Source organism: Theropithecus gelada, chromosome 1 (genome assembly GCF_003255815.1).
Source record: "Theropithecus gelada isolate Dixy chromosome 1, Tgel_1.0, whole genome shotgun sequence".
Classification (NCBI taxonomy): Eukaryota; Metazoa; Chordata; class Mammalia; order Primates; family Cercopithecidae; genus Theropithecus; species Theropithecus gelada.
In genome coordinates this window covers 192423751-192445922 of record NC_037668.1, presented here as the reverse complement: position 1 = coordinate 192445922, position 22172 = coordinate 192423751, and the positions used below count along the sequence as shown (strand labels likewise).

Genomic DNA, 22172 nt, shown 5'->3' with positions numbered 1-22172 from the left:
TAACAATAATGTTAGCAGTCACAGGAGGAAACCAAGATAACTGCCATTATTGTATAATAGAAGCTTGGTCTGGTAAAAGTATAACTAAGACCCTGTTATATGAAACTTATTATAAATGTACAGGACAGGAACTCCCCTGGAGACATGTGTTTATAATCAAACCAGCTACTCTGTCTGTGACCCAGGAAATGGGCAACCTCAAGTGTGTTATGATCCAGGCCTTCCACCCTATGACTTCTGGTTTGAAATCCAAATAGGGAAACCTTTGTTACCCTCATAGGCCAATCCTAAAGACGCTGGAACTAGAAAACTCATAAGCAAAACATAGGTATTCCCTTATTCACATAAAGGATCTGTTTTTATATATTTTGATGCCTGTCAGGCTGCACACCTCAGCATCCTAACCAATCTAGGATGAGTCTGCAAGAAGTTAAGACAAGAAAGAGTCAGCAGTAAAGCTGCTAAGGTCATAATAGGAGATCCAGAAGAAGAATGTCCTGATTGTAACATTCAACGGACCACACATGAGTTCAACCAACACGTATATACAGGGAGAATACCTCTGCTTGCCAGCCAAGAAGCAAAGATTGGTTGTACGACTAAAACATGCAACCCCTTTAATCTGACCATATTAAAGACAAACATAACTTTTTGGACTAAAGGACATCAAGGAGAGCTAAGCTTTGATCAAGAAGGAGCAAACCTAGGTGTTCCATTAGTCATTATTAAAAAGACTCAACGAGCTAAAGTTCAAGTCAGTCCAATGTCACAGTCCAGATTTTTCAAATCCTTCAATAAATATTTTAACCCCAAGGAGCCAAAAGTTCAGATTCCACCAACGTCAGCCAAGAACCTATTCACTTAGCTAGCTGAAAGTATTGCTACTAATCTTGGAGTCACTTCTTGTTATATATATGGAGGTACCAGTGTAGGTGACCAATGGCCCCGGGAGGCTAGAGAACTAATGCCACAAGATAACTTTACCATACTGGATTTGTTACAAAGTTCAATGCAAACCCAAGGGTCTGGCTATTAAAAACCCCAATCATTGGAAGATACTGCACAGCATGATGGGGAAAAGACTTTCAGACTCCAGTAGGAGACACAACCTATCTAGGTCAACAATATTTTAAAGAGTCTAAGAACAAGAAACAGTGGAGAAGCTTCATAGACAATTCCTCTGTACCAGATTTTAACCCTCTCTCTCTCAGTTTCCAGTGCTGAATCAGTCGTGGTATCAACTAGATGCTCCAAACGTTTGGAGAGCACCAGCAGGACTATACTGGATCTGTGGGACAAAAGCCTATCAACTATTGCCCAAGAAATGGACCAGAGCCTGTGTGTTAGAGACAATAAGACTATCCTCCTTCTTGCTCCCACTGAAACAAGGGGAAGATTTAAGTTACCCAGTCTATAATGAAGAAAAAAAAAAGGACCAGAAGAAACATCTTTACTCAGATAAGTACTGTAGAAAAGATAAACACAAACATAAAAAAGGACATTAAGATAGCTAGCTGGAAAGATAATGAATGGCCTCCTAAAAGAATTATCAAATAATATGGGCCAGCTACATAGGCCCAAGATGGATCATGGGTCTTCCACACCCCTATTTACATGTTAAACCAAATTATAAAATTGCAAGCAATACTAGAGATCATAGTCAATGAGACAGCCTGAGCCTTAGATCTGTTAGCCATACAGGCCACTCAAATGAGAGATGCTCTATACCAAAATAGACTAGCATTAGACTATCTCCTAGCCTCAGAAGGAGGAGTTTGTGGTAAGCTTAATTTAACCAACTCTTGCTTACAGATCAATAATAATAGAAGAGCTGTTATGGAAATTACTGCCAGAATGCAGAAGTTAGCCCATGCCCCAGTCCAGACTTGGTCCGGGTGAAGCCCAAACTCACTTTTTGGAAAATGGTTCTCATGGTTTGGAGGCTTTAAAATCTTGATAATAGGTTTTATAGCTATAATTGGAGGATGTCTAATATTGCCTTGTCTTTTACCTCTCCTCATCAGAAGCATCCAGTCTACTATTGAAACGATAGTGGACCAAACAACTACCACCAAAATGATAGCATTACAAAAATACCCACCAGTCCCCCAGGAAAAATATGTGCCTACACAAGAAAAAATAAACTATTGTGGTGCTCTTTATTAATCTACATTTATGGTGAACACCAAAGGGGGGATGAAGAAGGAATTCATGAATTTTACAAGTATAATCAAAGACAACCAAAAATTTTTACTTTTTCCTTCAAAAGCTAAGTGTAGTGTAGCTCCCCCATAGTCTAAGAGTCTAAGTTAGAAAAGAATACTAACAACCTGTTTTTCCTTCTGTGCTCAGCTAGCCTTATATGTACTTGCTAGTTTCACATTCCATGAGGCTCAGCGAGTTCCTGCTTCACCTCCCTAGCACAACTGCAAAGTTACAAAGTTAATACCAAAATATGGTTTCCCAGGAATGTGGAACATGCAGAAATGTGGAAATGTAAAAGACTGATCAACTGCTTTTGTTCTCATTTCCGTAAGTAGGCTTCCTACATCATATAGCTCCTGGCCACTGACTGCTTACAAGGTGGCTGCTTTCTTTGTCTGGAGCTCAGACTTTCCTGGACGCTAGTCCTACTGAGCCAGGTGATCATCTTTTAATAAAGACCTTTCCTGAACTCACTCTGTTCATCTCTCCCATCTTTGATTGTCCCACAACAACATAATAGCTGAAATGGTCAAAGATATTAATGTAGACAGAATCTCCTTCTATATTTTTAATATATACTCTATATTTCTTATGCCAACACTACCTGGGTCAGCCCTAACCCTCTTCAACACAGTCTTGTCTCCTCTCTAATTCTTTTTCAGTCATACTGTTTCATTTTCTTTTTCTACCTCTCCTTCCTTTTCAATGTTTCTCGCTTCTATTTTCCTAACTCCTATCCATCACTGGTTTCCGGTCCTTAATTTGAAGAAACAATGTTACCCATTCTTCATGGGAGGACAAATGCATTCCAAATTCCATGATGCCTGACTTACATACTTCTTGCCTCATATATAATTACTAAAAACAAATACAGTATAAATATTAAACAAATGAACAATAATCATCAATTGGTGGGTTACTTTCAAAGAAGAGTTGTTTTGTGACAAATTCTGCTCTCTCATTCCTATACCACATTCATTAAGGTCGCTGCACATCATTGTCCCAAGGGCACCAAGGAGAACATCACAGCAGTAAAATTACACCTTCACTATGTATCAAGAAACCTCTGACAAGTGAGTCTCAATTCCTACTTGAGACTAAACACAATTCTAGTCAACAGCTCTATGACTGTGACAAGCAACATTGGTGCCCACATACTAGCTCCTAAAATATTCTTTATGACTTCCTTTTTTGTATAAACTGGTGTGGTTACTTTAAGTCACTGAGCCCATCCCAAGGACTATGTTAAAAAAAAAATTGTCTTATTCACAGGCCCGCTCCTAAGAGACCCATTCCTTACTCTTCCCTCTTCTGCCTTTACTTAACTCACCTCATTACCAAGTTCACTACCCTCCCGTTCTGATCTTCACCTAATCTATATACTGGTTGTCACCTTGATTCCTCTCAAAATTAAGTTTGACTCCCTCCTTAGTCAAACTGATCTCAGCACTGCCTCAGATCAGTTTGAGTAATGCCCTTCCAGGTTCTACCTAGTTCCTATCCTACTGCAGTCCCCTCAGACTCACTCGGTTCACCTAAGCCCTGCAGCTAGGACTCCTGTAGGTTGAATCTAAGTTTCGAAGTTCAGATTCCCCATGGCCTTTAGAAAAATTCTCATACTTCAGGAAAACTTGGAGGATATCCATAAAGTCAGCTAGCTTACACATAGTTCTGAAAACTAAAGAAAGCACTTAACTAAAATATAGAGGTGATCAAATTTTTTATCCTTTCCCATGGAGCTTTTTTTAAAGCAATAATAAAGTTATATTTCACCATTTTTTATAAATCCAGCTGAAGGAGATTCTGGTCAATTTGGGGAGTTGACTGCTGACAGGCTGCCCAGTGTTTTCTCCCAACTCCATCTTCTGAAAAGAGATAATACCATTTAACTGAGATAGACACATAACATAGGGGGGTTAGTCAGTTTCCCATCCTCCTAACACTATAATGGTTCAGGAGTGGACATGGACTCAGACAATACCAATTAGATGGTTCCCTAGATTGGTATATTACATTATTGGGAGACAGCTATTCTCTCTCCACTTAGGTTTAGTGGTGATGATGGCTGCCCAGAGCAGCTAGAGGCCACCTTCCCAGCTGCATGGAGAAAGCCCACCTAAAGTCTGAAAGGTCCTATAAAGCACAACCTTAGATATTTCTGAATTCTTAACAAATGACTTTATAATTCCACCATGGATTTTATCTTTTCCAAGAAACCATTCCTTAGGTGGAGAACTTTTTGCCATCTAGAAAGGATAGGAATGAAAAGCAATTTTATTTTCAAAGCCAGTGAGCACTGGCTCTTTTCTGTATCTTCTAAATTTTATTTGCAAGCTGAAATATTCCTTCTCAGTTTCTCTCTCTCCTCTCATTTAGTAGAAGCCAGGTGGTATTTGAACACTCAGTCTGGAAATATCCTTAGCAGGGTCATCGAGTTCATTACTTAGACAAAATGTGGCCAAACTTACCGTCTCCTAACAAAGGTTTCTCCAGTTTCCGATAGCATTTTCCTCTCTTTACTGTAAACTCACCAATAGCCTCCTAGAAGGCCCTACGGCTTCTGCTAAGACTGTACTTGAAGGCCTATAGCTTTCACCCACACCCTCCTCCAGGCCTTTCTGTCCTCTGCCTACCATCCAGTCCCAAAGACAATGACACGTATTTTAGGTTTTGTTATGTCAATTTCTCACTTCCAAGTTGTAAAACTTGTGATTTATATATTGTTAAGTAACAAACAAACACAAAACTGAGTAGCTTAAAACAACAACAATCATTTATTTCATTCACAAGTCTGCAATTTTTTGCATGGCTCAGCACAGAAGGCTTGTGTCCACTCCATACAGCATCAGCTGGGCTGGCTTGACTGGAGGATCTGCTTCTAAGATGGCTCACTCATATGGCTGGCAAGTTGGGGATGATTGCAGGCTGGAGCTCAACCAAGGCTGTGGGCTGGGGCCTCAGTTCCTCCCTGTGGATCTTTCTATAGGCTGATCAAGAGTGAGCATCTCAAGAGAAAGCATTTCCCCTAGTTAGGCAGAGGCCTCATCACCTTCTATGATCTAGCCTCAGAAATCACACAGAATCACTTCCACTGTAGTGACAAGCCTGCCCAGATTCCAGAGGAAAGAACAGAGACATCTCTCTCTATGCGAGGAATGTCATGACCATATTGTAAGAAGAGCACGTGGGAAGGGAAATGTGGCCATCTTGGAAAATACAATCTACCACATATTAGATTGAACATGGGCGTAACTGTCAGTCCTTTACAATCTGGGGGCATCATGTTAATCTAAATAGCAATCTACTTAGTCCAGAGCAGTAGTTCTCAAAGGCTGGACCACTGGCCAGTTCTGATTCATGACAAAAGTTCCATCATATATGACAAAATAAGAAAAATAAATATAACATAAAGATATATAATAAAACTTAATTTATTTAACTTAAAGGGTAGAGCCCTACACTGAGATCTCTTCCCTTTTCTGGTGTTAAAATGTCTTTTGTTAAATGATAGCGACAGTAGATAGTAGTTGTTTCCTTAATGATGTCCTATCAATCTCCTCCCCTTATTTTTTTTACATTTTTTCTGGTTAATTAAATACAGAAGTCTAAAGAACTACTGTCTAAAAGTTATAACATTGAATTTAGCCTTTGATTGACTACTTCCCAAATAATCTGGAGTCTTCATTGATTTATTAGTATGCACTTTGAATAGTAATTACTTTGTGGATGTTCAGAAAAAGCCATGCAGCTACCTATGTAACAGCTCAAACTCAAAGCCTAAGGGCATTTAAATTCTCCTATGAATATATCTATAATTCAGTGCAACAATATGTAACAAGATATACTATATCTCTCAAAATTGACTAAAATTATAAATCCATAGCTATAAATAAATGTTCAGATTCTCACATCAAAGAAATCTTTGACATGAGATCTAGGAATTTGTTGGTAATCACTTGGTTCACATGCCAAAAAGTAAAGTGACATTCAAGGTGAAGTATCAGAAAATAGAAAGAGGAGAAATTAGGCATAGAGTTACAATGTTGGATGTATGTATGGCTTATCTGCTAGAGGAGTAGGAGTTACAACGGGGCAAAATATGGAGATCAGTGTTGGCAGTCATTTTTATAAAGGTGCACAAGCTCTATAAATTAATGAAGAGGTAATGAGTTCTATGTATAAGGTATTACTAAAAGGTAATTCATTAAGTTATTTACTAACTTACTATCTTACGGACTTTTTAGGTATAAAAAAGAACAAAACAAAGTCCCTACCCTCAAAAAGCTTACAGTTCACACAGAAAGACAAACTTGTGAACAATTAAGTGGAATACAGTATGAGGCTATTTGCACTATGGGTGCCCTAAAGAGGGAAGGACTCATTCTTCATAATACTGGTGACAGGGAAGGTCATGGAATAGAGAATTACAGATTGCTTTACCAAAGGTTAGGATTGAATTTTGAGAAATTCCCACAACTGGGGGCAAGAGGAAGAAGAGGAACTGGTGAAGGAGTTAGAAAAGCAGTTTTAAGAGAGTAGAGGAATCATAACTGGCATAAAAGTGCCAACACAAGGAGTTTAAAAATAGCATCAGCAAATGTATCAAAAGCTATACAAAGTTTGAGGATAAGGATTGAAAGATTAATAAAGAGGGAAAATAGGTTTATTTTATACTAAGGGGTCTCCAGAAATGCCTTGGTCTAATTTAGAAATCTTTGAAGTAAGAATCCAAGAATCCCTCCCTAATCTGGAACATACTCCTGGAAAGTAACGTTGTATTCAAAATCCCAAGCTCAGAAAATGTAGAGTTAGAATAGAAAGGACAAAAATGGCACCTGGACTTTTCCTAAATTATTGCAGTGCTTAAGGACGCTGGTCTTCGCACAATATACTGTATTAAGAGAATGGGCTAGGCGTAGTGGTTCACAGCTGTAATCCCAGGACTTTGGGAGGCGAAGTCAGGAGGAACGCTTGAGGCCAGGAACTCAAAGACCAGTCTGGGAAACGTAGCAAGATTCTATCTCTGCAAATTTTTATTTGTTTTTATTATTATTATTATTTTTTGAGATGGAGTCTCGCTCTGTCATCCAGGCTGGAATGCAGTGTTGCAATCTCAGCTCACTGCAACCTCCACCTCCTGGGCTCAGGTGATTCTCCTGCCTCAGCCTCCCAAGTCACTGGGATTACAGGTGCATGCCACCACATCCAGCTAAATTTTTGTATTTTTAGTAGAGACAGGGTTTCACCATGTTGGCCAGGCTTGTCTCAAACCCCTGACCTCAGGTGATCCACCTGCCTCGGCCTCTCAAAGTGCTTGGATTACAGGTGTAAGCCAGCACCCAGGCTGCAAATGTTTTTTTTTAATTACCCAAGCATGGTGGGAGGATCACTTGAGTGCAGGAGTTACAGGTTACAGTGAGCTATGATCATGATAACTCCACTGCATTCCAGCCTGGGCAAGAGAGGGAGACCCTGTCAAGAAGGGGTTGTGGGGGTGGGGAGAGAGAAGAGAAGAGAAGAGAAGAGAAGAGAAGAGAAGAGAAGAGAAGAGAAGAGAAGAGAAGAGAAGGAGGAAGAAGAAGAAGGAGGAGGAGGAGGAGAGGGAGGAGGAGGAGGAGAGGGAAGAGGAGGAGGAAAGAGAAGAAGATGGGGAGGGGAGGGGAAGGGAAGGGAGAGGAAAGGAGGGGAAGGGTGGAGAAGGGGAGGGAAGGAAAGGAAAGGGGAAGGGAAGGGGAAGGGAAGGGAAAAGGGAGAAGGGAGAAGGAAGGAAGAAAAGAAAAAGGAGCAAACACAGGTCTTCTTTGTACTGCTCCATAAACACCCACTGGGTCGGCCAAAAAGGTGGGTAAAAGTTATTGCAGTATTCTTTTGCTTTAAAAAATTGAAACTGAATTGCTCATACATTAAAAAGATAAAAAACTTAAAATTTTGGGAGACATTTAAAACAGAGTTATCTCAAAACCATGGTTAAATACATGTCAACTGACCAAGTATTACTGAATTACCCATTCCTTTTCCTTCTCCCATAACGGAAAACTGGCTTTCAGAACAGCACAAAGAAGAGAAAGTCATAAGAACAAACAATAAATGCTTTTTAAAAACCATTTTCTTTTCTACAAAACTTTTTCATAAAGTCACAACGTAAGAGAAGGTTGAGGCGCCTGATTAAATAAACTAGAAAAAAGGCTTTCCAAACCACCAATATGAAACCAACTATGGTACTTAAAACCTAGGAAATATAAAACAGAATGGGAGGGGAAATGACCTTCAGTCCAGTTACAATATCTGTATTGCCAGCCTTATAGAATAGGAGAACTCTTCTAAATCTAAAAACTATACAGATTTGTGTTAATTAATTGACAGATAGAAGGAGGTCAAAGATAAAGAGGAGTTTTACTCAGAGGTATATCCCACCTCACAGGTGAATTTTAATTTGGACATAAAAAGTGATAGCTGTACCCAGAGGCTCCTAATCTACGCCAGTCTTAATATTTCCTTGCTCCAAGTGTCATTCCATAAGATTTCCTTTTTAGAGAGGGAGAACAATTTTTTTCTCTGGATATAGCCAAATGTGTCCCTTTATATGGAATGCCTCAATTACACAGAAAATTATTAGATTCTCTGAGTAGTTCTTAAAGCCTAATGATTTATACCCAAGTGCTTTCCTGAAGGAGCACGTGAAACTCACATGGGGCTGGGCTTGGAGGAGCAGAGGCGAGGCCAGAGGGTCCAGACATAAGCATGCTGAACAGGTCAAACAAAACAAGGGTGATGTAATGTTGTACTTAAATACTTAAAGAAACCCATATCTGTTTTCTCGATTTCAAATGGCATGAATAGGTTTGTCTTTCAGATACTAGAAGAAAATGTGGCCTTTTACAAAGCGTATGTTCAGTGGGAGGTATCATCTTGACTTCTCTTCTGGTCATGGCTTGTTATAGATTTAGCACTTTTCACTTGACCTGAAAGGAAACAGATTTTAAAATTACATTTAATTAGTTTGCAATATGAAACAAAATGAAGCCACTTTTTAAGACAATAAGCATGGAATAATTAGATTGTCCCAGCCTGAACCAGCTACTAATTCAACCCTGGTGTTGTTGGTATGTCATTCAAATAGTCTCTCCTTTTCATTATATTTAAAGCTGTGAGGTCACATTTCCCATATAATCAGTATTATTATCCTTAGTTCTGCCATTGACGAGAATAATTTTGAATAAACTGCTAAACCTCTGTCCTCTTCACTTTCTTCACTGCGAAGTCAGGGTTCATTTCAGAGGTTCCATCAAGATCTAACATTCTATGATGTGAAGGTGCTTAGAGAACATGTGATATAGAGGGTTGGGGGAGAGAGGTAAATCTTCATAGGTGAGAAGGGAAGGAGGGGGGATTGCTGGGCCAGGTTAATGGTACTGGTAGAGAGGTGGGAATAACTGTATATCAAACGGTCCCAGCTACTTAGGAGGCGGAGGCAGGAAGACTGCTTGAACCCAGGAATTCAAGTTCAGCCTAGGTAACATAGCAAGACCCTGTATCTAAAAAAATAAAAATAAAAAAATAAAAAAAGTAATTGAAAAACAAATTAAGCAAAACACAAAATCTTAAAAAATAAAAAATAATTCAGGTCTTAATTATCTCACTCCTAAACTATACTCATCTCACTTTCTCTAGTCTCCTCTCCCTCCAATCCATTTTACAAACTAGGCCAGATTATCCTCCCCTACTTAATCTCTCTTCTCTCCCACCCCAAAGCCTTTAAATGGCATCCCGCGGCCCCAAAAAATAAAGCCTAAACTTCTACGTTTACAATTTAGTAGTTTCAATAAAATGTTCACATGTTAACTTTTCAATACCTCTATTTTCTACATTTCTAATGTACCTTGACACAGACTCAACTACAATCAGCCAGATGGGTACTGGCCACTTCCTTATTCCCACATTTCCACTTTTGGTCATAATATTGTGTTTTCATTCCAGAATTTCCTTCCTACTTCACGCTGGCTACCCATCCTTTCAGGAAACTCTTCTTTCTTCGTGATGCTCTCTCTTTATACTTAGGCTTCTCTGATCATACAGAGCACTTAGATTATCTTTTCAGGTATGTTCTACTCACAAACTAAGTGGTAGGCTCCTAGGTGAGTGCTATGGGTGTGCTCAACAGATCATATAATTCATATTAGTTCTAGATGGCAAGAAGCATTCTGTCATACCGTAATACCTGGACTGGGTTAAGTGTCTTAACCTTTAAAAATCCACAACTCCTTTTGATAAACATAAAAATCTTAGGTACTGATTATACACATGCAAAAGAATTAAATTGGACCCCTATGGCCTAATACATATATATATACACACACACACACACGTACACACACATTATACATATATGTATATATATCTCAAAATATATCACAGAACTAAACATTAGTGCTAAAACTACAAAACTCTTAGAAGAAAACACAGAATTAAATCTTGGCGACCTTGGATTGGCAATGGTTTCTTAGATATGACACAGAAAGCAGAAGCAACAAAGGAAAAATAGATAAATTGAACTCAATCCAAATAAAGTTTTTTGTGTTCCAAAACATAATTAAGAAAATGACAAGACAATCCAGAGAATGGGAGGAAACAGAATCATATTTCTGATGAGAGACTTGTATCCAGAACACAAAAAGAGCTCATACAACTAAAAAATAAAAAGACAATCCAATCTAAAGCTGGCAAGGGCAGGTGTGGTGGCTCACACCTGTAATTCCAGAACTTTGGGAGGCCGAGGTAGAAGCAAATCACTTGAGCCCAGGAGTTTGAGACCAGTCTAAGAAATATAACAAATCCCTATCTCTACAAAAATGTAGAAAAATTAGCCAGGTGTGGTGGCACACCCCTGTACTCCCAGCTACTTGGGAGGCTGCGGTGGGTGGATCGCTTGGGCCCAGGGAGTTTGAGGCTGCAGTGAGCTATAACTGTGCGACTGCACTGCAGCCTGGGCAACAGAGTGACAGCCTGTCGTAAAATGAAAGAAAGAAAAGAAAGAGAGAGAGAGAGAGAGAGAAAGGAAGGAAAATATTCTTCCCTTTAATGACCAGGAAAAGAAAAAATAAAAATGGGCAAGCAATTCAAATATATATTTCTCCAGAGAAAATACAGAAATGGCCAGTAAGCATGAAAAGATGCTTAAAATTGTTAGTAATTTGGGAAATGCAAATCAGAATACATTAAGATACCACTTCATACCCACTAGGATGGCTAATTTTTTTAAAAAAGATAATGACAAATGCTGACAAAGATGTGGAGAAATTTGAATCTTCATGTACTGCTGGTGGGAATATAAAATGGAAATCATTTTGTAACTCAGCAATATACCAAAGAAAAAGGAAAACATGTGACCACAGAAAAATTTTCATACAACAGTTCATTGCAGCATTATCTATAATAGCCAAAAGAGTGGAAACCCAAATTTCCATCAATTGATAAACAGATTAAATTTGGGCCAGGCATGGTGGCTCACACCTGTAATCCCAGCACTTTGGGAGGCCGAGGCGGGCGGATCACGAAGTCAGGAGATCAAGACCATCCTGGCTAACACGGTGAAACCCCATCTCTACTAAAAATACAAAAAATTAGCCGGGCATGGCGGCAGGTGTCTGTAGTTCCAGCTACTCAGGAGGCTGAGCCAGGACAATGGCATGAACCCAGGAGGCATAGCCTGCAGTGCGCCGAGATCACACCACTGCACTCCAGCCTGGGCAACAGAGTGAGACTCCATCTCAAAAAAAAAATAGATTAAATTTGTACCCACAAAATGGAATATTATTTAGCCATAAAGCAGAATGAAGAACTGATACATGTTACCACATGGATGAACCTTAAAAATATTATGCCAAGTGAGAGAGGCCACCACGAAAGTCAACAAAATATTATATTATTTCATTTATAAAATGTTGAGGGGCATGTCCAGAGGGCAACCATCCTAACCCAACCTGCCCTGCCCCCAGAAAAAAAAAAAGTTAAAAAAAATGTTCAGAGAAGGTAAATTCATCAAGAGAGAAAGTAGATTAGTGGTTGCCAGGGCTTGAGGAAGGCAAGAATAGGAAGTGACTGCTAATAGCTATAGGGTTTCTTTTCAGAGAGGTAAAACTCGAAAGTTAGATAAGGGTGATAATTACACAACTTTGTGAATACACTGAAAAACACTGAACTGTACTCTTTAAAATGATTACTTTTATGGTGTGAGAATTATAGCTCAATAAAGCTATTATTTTTTTAAAATGCTAGGGGTGTGCCTGCCACCAAGATTCTGATATGTTCACCTTCCTGATTCTTAGGACGGTATTCCCACAGTAGGTTTTTCCCCAAATATAGAATTATAATACTTAAACTGCTTTTTAAAATGCTACCAAGAGGAACTGAGATGGCCGACTAGAAAAAACTGCAGTCCATGGCTCTCATGGAAAATAAAAACAATGAGTGAATTCAGCACCTTTCAGTGAAATATCCAGGTTCTTCCATTGAGACCAACTAGGCAAATGGCTTGACCCAGAAAGAATGAAGAAAAGTAGAGTGGGGCAATGGCCTACCCAAGAGTGGCACAGAACCAAAGGAACCCCCAACCCCAGCCAAGAGAAGCAGTAAGTGATTGTGTGACCATGCACAATGTATGTGTGGCTTATCTGCTGCAGGAGTAAGAAAAGTGAGAAACCACACTTCTCACACAGATCTTTGCAACCCACCGATCACGAGATCCCCTCATTAGCCTATGCCACCAGAGCCTTGAGTCTGATACACAGACCTACGTGGAGTCCTGGCAAAGCAGATGCTCAGGCTCACACAGAGACCCAGGAGTTTTACATACTCTGGCCCCAGGAATCCCAGCAAGGCAGGAGATCCATTTGTACACTTCCCTAGGAATAGGGCTGAATCCAGAGAGCCAAGCAGTGTCATTCTGTGGGCCCCACTTCCGCGGCACTTCACAAGTTAAGAGCCACCACCTTGGAATTGCTGCCAGACAGTACAACAGGCTGGAGACTGCCTGAGATGGATGAGTTCCCGGGGATAGAGGCAGGTGCCATCCATTTCTGCAGTTTGTTCAACTCAGTCCTTCTAGCCTTCCATCTCTGAGATGTTCAAGAAGTCCTCATGAGGAGGAGTGCTGCACAATGCAGCACAGCTGCTGTGCCAGATTGTGGGCAGATTGCTTCTTTAAATGGGACCCCAATGTATCCCCCTTCACTGGGTGGGACCTCCCTGCAAGAATTACAGCAACTCTAGCCAGGGTTATACAGACATAACTCTGATCTCTTTTAAGATGGAGCCACTGTGGGGAGGGATGACTGATGTCTCTGCAGTTCAGTCAACAGCCTTTCCAGCCTACTGGCTCTGGAGAGTCCAGGCAGTCTGGATGAGGAAGGGCTATCCCCAACACAGCACACCTGCTCTACCAAAAAGGAGCCAGACTGCTTCTTTAAGAAGGTCCCTTATCCCATCCCTCCTGACTGAGTGAGAACTCCCAACACAGGTCTTCAGATACCTCCTACAGGAGCTTCCAGGCTGGCAACAGACCAATACCCCACCGGGACAAAGCTCCCAGAGAAAGGAGCAGGCTGTTGTCTTTGCTGTTTCACAGCCTTTACTTGCTGATATCTCCAGGTAGAGGAAAAATCAAGGCAACTTCCAGTTTTCTGGAGCCATCCCCCAGCAAACTGCAGCAGCCCTACAGAAAAGTGGCCTGACTTTTTTTTTTTTTTTTTTTTTTTTTGAGACGGAGTCTCGCTCTGTCACCCAGGCTGGAGTGCAGTGGCCGGATCTCAGCTCACTGCAAGCTCCGCCTCCCGGGTTCACGCCATTCTCCTGCCTCAGCCTCCCGAGTAGCTGGGACTACAGGCGCCTGCCACCTCACCCGGCTAAGTTTTTTTTGTATTTTTTAGTAGAGACGGGGTTTCACTGTGTTAGCCAGGATGGTCTCGATCTCCTGACCTCCTGATCCGCCCGTCTCGGCCTCCCAAAGTGCTGGGATTACAGGCTTGAGCCACCGCGCCCGGCCGGTGGCCTGACTTTTAAAAGAAAAACACACAAACAGAAAGCAACAGCAGCAGCAGCATCAACAAAAAAAGACCTCAAAAAAATTCCATTCAAAGGTCAGCAACCTCAAAACTCAAAGGTAGATAAGCCCACAAAGATGAGAAAAAAATCAATGCAAAAATGCTGAAAACTCAAAAAGCCAGAGTGCCTCTTCTTCTACAAGTGACTGCAACACCTCTCCAGCAAGGGCACAGAACTGGACTGAGGCCGAGATGGCTGAAATGACAGAAGTAGGCTTTATTTATTTATTTATTTTATTTTTATTTTTATTTATTTTTTTTTGAGACGGAGTCTCGCTCTGTCACCCAGGCTGGAGTGCAGTGGCCGGATCTCAGCTCACTGCAAGCTCCGCCTCCTGGGTTCACGCCATTCTCCTGCCTCAGCCTCCCGAGTAGCTGGGACTACAGGCGCCCGCCACCTCGCCCGGCTAGTTTTTTGTATTTTTTAGTAGAGACGGGGTTTCACCGGGTTAGCCAGGATGGTCTCGATCTCCTGACTTTGTGATCCACCCGTCTTGGCCTCCCAAAGTGCTGGGATTACAGGCTTGAGCCACCGCGCCCAGCCTGGAAGTAGGCTTTAGAAGGTGGGTAATAATAAACTTCACTGAGCTAAAGGAACACATTGTAACCCAATGCAAAGAAGCTAAGAATTATGATAAAACAATACAGGAGCTGATAACCAGAACAGCCAGTTTAGAGGACAGCATAACTGACCTGATGGAGCTGAAAACCACGATGCAAGAAATTCACAATGCAATCACAAGTATCAATAGAAGAACAGATGAAGAGGAAGAAAAAATGTCAGAGCTTGAAGACTATCTTTTGAAATAGGAAGACAAGAATACAGAAAAAAAGAATGAAAAGGAATGAACAAAACCTCTGAGAAAAATAGGACTATGTAAAAAGACCAAACCTATGACTGATTGGGGTACCTGAAAAAGACAGGGAGAATAAAACCAAGTTGGAAAACATACTTCAGGGTATTATCCAGGAGAATTTCCCCAACCCAGCAAGACAGGCCAACATTCAAATTCAGGAAATCCAGAGAACCTCAGTAAGATACTCCATGAGAAGATCAACCCCAAGACACATAATCATCAGATTCTCCAAGGTCAAAATGAAAGAAAAAATGTTAAAGGAGGCCAGACTGAAAGGCCAGGTCACCTACAATGGGAAACCCATCAGACTAATGTGGACCTCTGAGTGGAAACCCTAAAACCAGAAGGGATTCGGGGCCAATATTCAACATTCTTAAAGAAAAGAATTTCCAACCCAGAATTTCTTATCCAGCCAAACTAAGCAAAGGAGAAATAAGATCCTTTTCAGACAAGCAAACACTGAGGGAATTTGTCACCACCAGTCCTGCCTTGCAGGAGTTTCTGAAGGGAGCACTAAATACGGAAAGGAAAACCCATTACCAGCCACTACAAAAACAAACTGAAGTACACAGACCAGTGACACTTTGAAGCAACCACATAATCAAGTCTGCAAAAATAACCAGCAAGCATCATGATGACAGGATCAAATTCACACATAACAAATTCACACATAACAATATTAACCTTAAATGTAAATGGGCTAAATGCCCCCCATTAAGAGACACAGAATGGCAAGCTAGATAAAGATCCAAGACCCATCAGTACACTGTCTTCAAAAGACCCATCTCATGTGCAAAGACACACATAGGCTCAAAAGAAAGGGATGAAGGAAAATTCACCAAGCAAATGGAAAACAGGAAAAAGGCAGGGATCACAGTCCTAGTTTCTGACAAAACAGACTCTAAACCAACAAAGGTCAAAAAGGACAACGAAGGGGCTGGGCACGGTGGTTCATGCCTGTAATCCCAGTACTTTGAGAGGCCAAGGTTGGTGGATCTCCTGAGGTCAGGAGTTCGAGACCAGCCTGGCCAACATAGTGAAACCCAGTCTCTACTAAAAATACAAAAATTAGCCGAGTGTGGAAGTGGGCACCTGTAATCCCAGCCACTCGGGAGAGGAAGGCAGGAGAATCTCTTGAACCCAGGAGGCGAAGGTTGCAGTAAGGCGAGATTGCACCATTGTACTCCAGCCTGGGTGATAAAGCAAGACTCCGTCTCAAAAAAAAAAGCAAAGAAGGGTGTTACATATCAGTAAAGGGTTCAATTCAACAAGAAGAGCTAACTATCCTAAATACATATGCACACAATACAGGAGCACCCAGATTCATAAAGTAAGTTCTCAGAGACCTACAAAGAGACTTAGACTCATACACAATAATAGTGGTAGACTTTAACACCCCACTGACAATATTAAAAAGATCATCCAGACAGAAAATTAACAAAGATATTCAGGACCTGAACTCAGCTTTGGATCAAGCACATCTGATAGATATCTACAAAACTCTTCACCCAAAAACAACAGAATATGCATTCTTCTCATCACCACATGGCACTTACTCAAAAATTGATCATATATGCAGAAGTAAAAAACTCAGCAAATGCAAAAGAACTGAAATCATAACAAACTGTCTCTCAGACCACAGTGCAATCAAATTAGAACTCAAAGCTAAGAAATTCACTCAAAACCACACAACTGCATGGAAATTGAATAACCTGCTCCTGAATGACTCCTGGGTAAAAACTGAAATTAAGGCAGAAATCAAGAAGTTCTTTGAAACTAATAAGAACAAAAAGACAATGTACCAGAATCTCTGGGATACAGCTAAAGCAGAGTTAAGGGGGAGATTCACAGCACTACATGCCCACATCAAAAAGCTGGAAAGATCTCAAATTAACAACCTAACACCACAACTAAAATAACTAGAGAACCAAGAGCAAACAAACCCCAAAGTTAGCAGAAAACAAGAAATAATCAAAATCAGAGCAGAACTGAAGGAGATGGAGACACAAAAAACCCTTCAAAAAAAAAAAAAAAAAAAACAATGAATCCAGGAACTGGTTTTTTGGGAAAAAAATTAATAAAATAGACCACTAGCTAAATTAATAAAGGAGAAGAATCAAATTGACACAATCAGAAATGATAAGGATGATATCACCACTGATTCTACATCAAAACAACTGTCAGACAATACTATAAACAATTCTATGAACATAAAGTAGAAAATCTAGAAGACATGAATAAATTCCTGGACACATACATCCTCCCAAGACTGAACCAGGAAGAAACTGAATCCCTGAATAGACCAATAATGAGTTCTGAAATTGAGGCAGTAATAAATAAACTACCAACCAAAAAGAAGCCCAGGACCAGATGGATTTACAGCTGAATTCTACCAGAGGTATAAAGAAGAGCTGGCACCATCTCTACTGAAACTATTCCAAATAATTGAAAAGAAAGGACTCCTATCTAACTCATTGTATGAAGCCAGCATCATCCTGATACCCAAACCTGGTGGAGATACAACAGAAAAAGAAAACTTTAGGCCAATATCCCTGATGAACATTGATGCAAAAATCCTCAATAAAATACTGGCAAATCAAATCCAGCAGCACATCAAAAAGTTTATTCACCATGATCAAGCTGGCTTCATCTCCAGGATGCAAGGTTGGTTTAGCATATGCAAATCAATGAATGTAATTCATCACATAAGCAGAACTAAAGACAAAAACCACATGATTATCTTGATAGACAAAGAAAAGGCCTTCAAGAAAATTCAACATCTCTCCATGTTAAAAATTCTCAATAAACTAAGTATTGAAGGAACATACCTCAAAAAAATCAGAAACCTATATGAAAAACCCACAGCCAATATCATACTGAATGTACAAAAGGTGGAAGCATTCCCCTTGAAAACCAGCACAAGACAAGGATGCCCTCTCCCACCATGCCTATTTGACATAGTATTGGAAGTTCTGGCTAGGGAAATCAGGCAAGAGAAAGAAATAAAGGGTATTCAAATAGGGAGATAGGAAGTTAAATAATCTTTGTTTGCAGATGACATGATCCTATATCTAGGAAATCCTATTATTTCAGCCCAAAAGCTTCTTAAACTGATAAGCAACTTCAGCAAACTATCAGGATACAAACTCAATGTGCAAAAATTGCTAGCATATTTATACACCAACAACAGGCAAGCAGAGAGCCAAATCATGAATGAAATCCACTTCACAATTGCTACAAAAAGAATAAAATACATAAAAATACAGCAGACAAGGGAAGTGAACAACGTCTTGAAGGAGAACTACAAACCACTGCTCAAGGAAATCAGAAAGGACACAAACAAATGGAAAAACATTCCATGTTCATGGATAGGAAGAACTAATATTATGAAATGGCCATACTGCCCAAAAAATTTATAGATTCAATGCTACTCCCATTAAGCTGTCATTGACATTCTTCACAGAATTAGAAGAAACTATTTTAAAATTCATATGGAACAAAAAAAGAGCCTGAATAGCCAAGACAATCCTAAGCAAAAAGAACAAAGCTGGAGGCATCCTGCTACCCAACTTCGAACCATACTACAAGGCTACAGTAACCAAAACAGCATGGTATTGGTATAAAAACAGACACATAGACCAATGAAAAAGAACAGAGAACTCAGAAATCAGACCACACACCTACAACCATCTGATCTTCAACAACCCTGACAAAAACAAGCAATGGAGAAAGGATTCCCTATTTAATAAATGTTGTTGGGAAAACTGGTTAGCCATATGCAGAAAACTGAAACTGGACCCCTTCCTTACACCTTATACAAAAATTAACTCAAGATAGATTAACGACTTAAAGGTAAAACTGAAAACTATAAAAACCCTAGAAGAAAATCAAGGCGATACCATTCAGGACATAGGCGCAGGCAAAGATTTCATGAATAAAACACCAAAAGCAATTGCAACAAAAGGAAAAATTGACAAATAGGATCTAATTAAACTAAAGAGCTTCTGCACAGTAAAAGAAACTATCATCAGAGTGAACAGACAACCTATAGAAAATTTTTGCAATCTATTCAACTGACAAAGATCTAATATCCAGAGTCTACAAGGAACTTACCCAAATGTATGAGGGAAAAAAAAAAAAACAAAAACTCCATTAAAAAGTGGGCAAAAGACATGAACAGACACTTCTCAAAAGACAACATTAAAAAAAAAAAAAAAAGGCCGGGCATGGTGGATTCATGCCTGTAATCTCAGCACTTTGGGACACTGAGGTGGGTGGACCACCTGAGGTCAGGAATTCAAGACCAGCCTGACCAACATGGTGAAACCCCCTCTCCACAAAAAATATAAAAATTAGCTGGGCATGGTGGCACACATGTAATCTCAGCTACTCAGGAGGCTGAGGCAAGATAATCACTTGAACCCAGGAGGCGGGGGTTACAGTGAGCATTGCATTCCAGCCTGGGTGACTAGAGTGAGACTCTGCCTCAAACAAACAAACAAACAAACAACAACAACAACAACAAAAAAAAAAAACCACATTCATGTGGCCAGTAAACAAACATGAAAAAAATTTCAACATCACTGATCATTAGAGAAATGCGAATCAAAAACACAATGACACACCATCTCATGCCAGTCAGAATGACAATTATTAAAAAGTCCAGAAACAACAGATGCTGGCAAGGTTGTGGACAAAAAGGAATTCTTATACACTGTTGGTGAGAATGTAAATTAATTTAACCATTGTGGAAGACAGTATGGCAATTCCTCAAAGATCTAGAGATGGAAATACCATTTGACCCAGCAATCCCATTACTGGGTATATACACAAAGGAATATAAATCATTCTATTATAAAGAGACATGCATATGTATGTTCATTGCAGCACTATTCACAATAGCAAAAACATGGAATCAACCCAAATACCTATCAATGATAGACTGGGTAAAGAAAATGTGGAACATATATACCATGGAATACTATGCAGCCATAAAAAGGAACAAGACCATGTCCATTTAAGAGTCATGGATGGAGCTGGAAGCCATTATCCTCAGCAAACTAATGCAGGAACAGAAAACCAAACACCGTATGTTCTCACTTGTAAGTGGGAGCTGAATGATGAGAACGCGTGGACACATGGAGAGGAACAACATACACTGTATGGGTTGGGGGAGGGACAGCATCAGGAAGAATAGCTAATGGATGCTGGGCTTAATACCAAGGTGATGGGTTGATCTGAGCAGCAAACCACCATGGCACACGTTTACCTATGTAACAAACCAGCACATCCTGCACATGTACCCTGGAACTTAAAATAAATGTTGAAAGAAAAAAATAAAAATAAAAATAAATAAAATAAAATGTTGCCACCCTATCTCCCAGGAGGAGATACTTCCTAGATGAGAATCAAAATCAAAGACAGGCCCAGTGTGGTGGCTCACACCTGTAATGCCAACACTTCAGGAGGCTGAGGCAGGAGGATTACATGAAGCCAGGAGTTCAAGACCAGCCTGAGTAACATACCAAGACCCTATCTCCATAAAAAATTTAAAAATTGGCTAAGCATGGTGATGCCCGCCTGTGGTCCCAGTTACTCAGGAGGCAGGAGTATCACTTGAGCCCAGGAGTTGGAGGCTGCGGTAAACTACAATCACACCACTGCACTCCAGCCTGGGTAACAGAGCAAGACTCTGCCTCAAAAAAAAAATCAAAGCAAAGCGACAGTAATCACATAAAATTTAATGACTGATAATGGTAACATTAAGATTAGTATTAGACATTTCCTGTAGGAAGAATTCAGTTATTATTAGTTATTACTAATATTGAAAATAATGAAACTAGGGAACTATATCATAGATTAGTGCTTGTAACAATGTTAATGACTACTTAATGAAGATTGTTAAAATCAGAATATCTCAGAAATAACAACATTGAACTTAATTTTCATCCCTTCTGACATTCAAACCACCTTTTATCCAAAACTTACGTGGTGTAGTCATTTTTGCGAAGATAGGAGTCACAGTATCTTCCAGTTGTTGTCTCTGCTCTAAAAGCTCATTAATGGAAGCTTCTGTATGGGTTTCCAACCACTCATTTTTTGCACGGCATGCACTGAGGATGGTATTCTAGGGACAGAAATACAGAGTTTGCTCTCCACTTATTTACTGAAAAATAAAACTCAACAGTATCTCTAAACCAGCACGTGTTCTGCTGGTTTAAAACCAGCAGAGTTCTAAACCAATCAAACTTTCTGTGATGATAGAAATATTCTGTACCTGCATTGACCAATACAGTAGCCATTAGATATAAATAGCTATTGGGCACTAGAAATGTGGCTAGGGTGACTAAGGAACTACATTTTAAATTGTAATTAATTTTAAATAATTCAAATTTGAATAGTCACATGTGGCTAGTGTCTATTATATTGGACAGTGCAGCTCTAACATTAGTGGAATATGAGCACAATAAAACTCACCATCATGAAGCCTGGTACCATTCTACACTTTCTCCCTAATTCTTCATTTTTGTTAAGCCCTGTGACTAAAATAAGTACTTGCAAAGACCAGAAAAGAATAGGTGGATGGTATGAGTTGCATGCATCTCAAAAGACAATGCTGATATTTTATTCCCTCTCAAATGGTTCACAGGAGGCAGTTCAAAAATACAAGAAAAGCTCCACCTTACTGAAAATCTCTGTTTGCACTGTAAAATTATCTCGTTGCACATATGCAGCAAATTTCTGATGTCTGATTTAAGATGTTTATTGTACTATGGTCTGTAATAATAAAGATAAATAAATACATTTGTGGTATGTCCTGTCCACACTGTTAAATAACAAGCAGTAGAATATGCAGAAGTATGTAGAAGGAAGTAGACTTAGAGGTGTCCTTAATATCTTATTAAGAAGAAAAAAAGTAAAATTGAATAATATATATAAGTGTGATCTCATTTTTATAAAAACAAAATCTTTCATAAAATTCCTATTATGTGTATGGATACATATGATTATA

The 22172-nt window shown here is 39.7% G+C and overlaps 1 protein-coding gene across 1 annotated transcript in view; it reads right to left on the bottom strand.

Annotated features, from left to right (window-relative positions):
• Positions 1-8477: 8477 nt before the first annotated feature.
• The window catches only part of ANKRD45 (ankyrin repeat domain 45), a 59561-nt gene continuing 45866 nt past the window's right edge, over positions 8478-22172 (bottom strand). Inside the window, exons 5-6 of the mRNA XM_025405499.1 lie at positions 21149-21287; positions 8478-9167 (exon numbers count right to left, since the gene is read on the bottom strand). Of these exons, the coding sequence (XP_025261284.1) occupies positions 9097-9167; positions 21149-21287 (210 nt within the window). The 3' untranslated portion in view covers positions 8478-9096. The remainder of the gene's footprint in view (positions 9168-21148; positions 21288-22172) is intronic.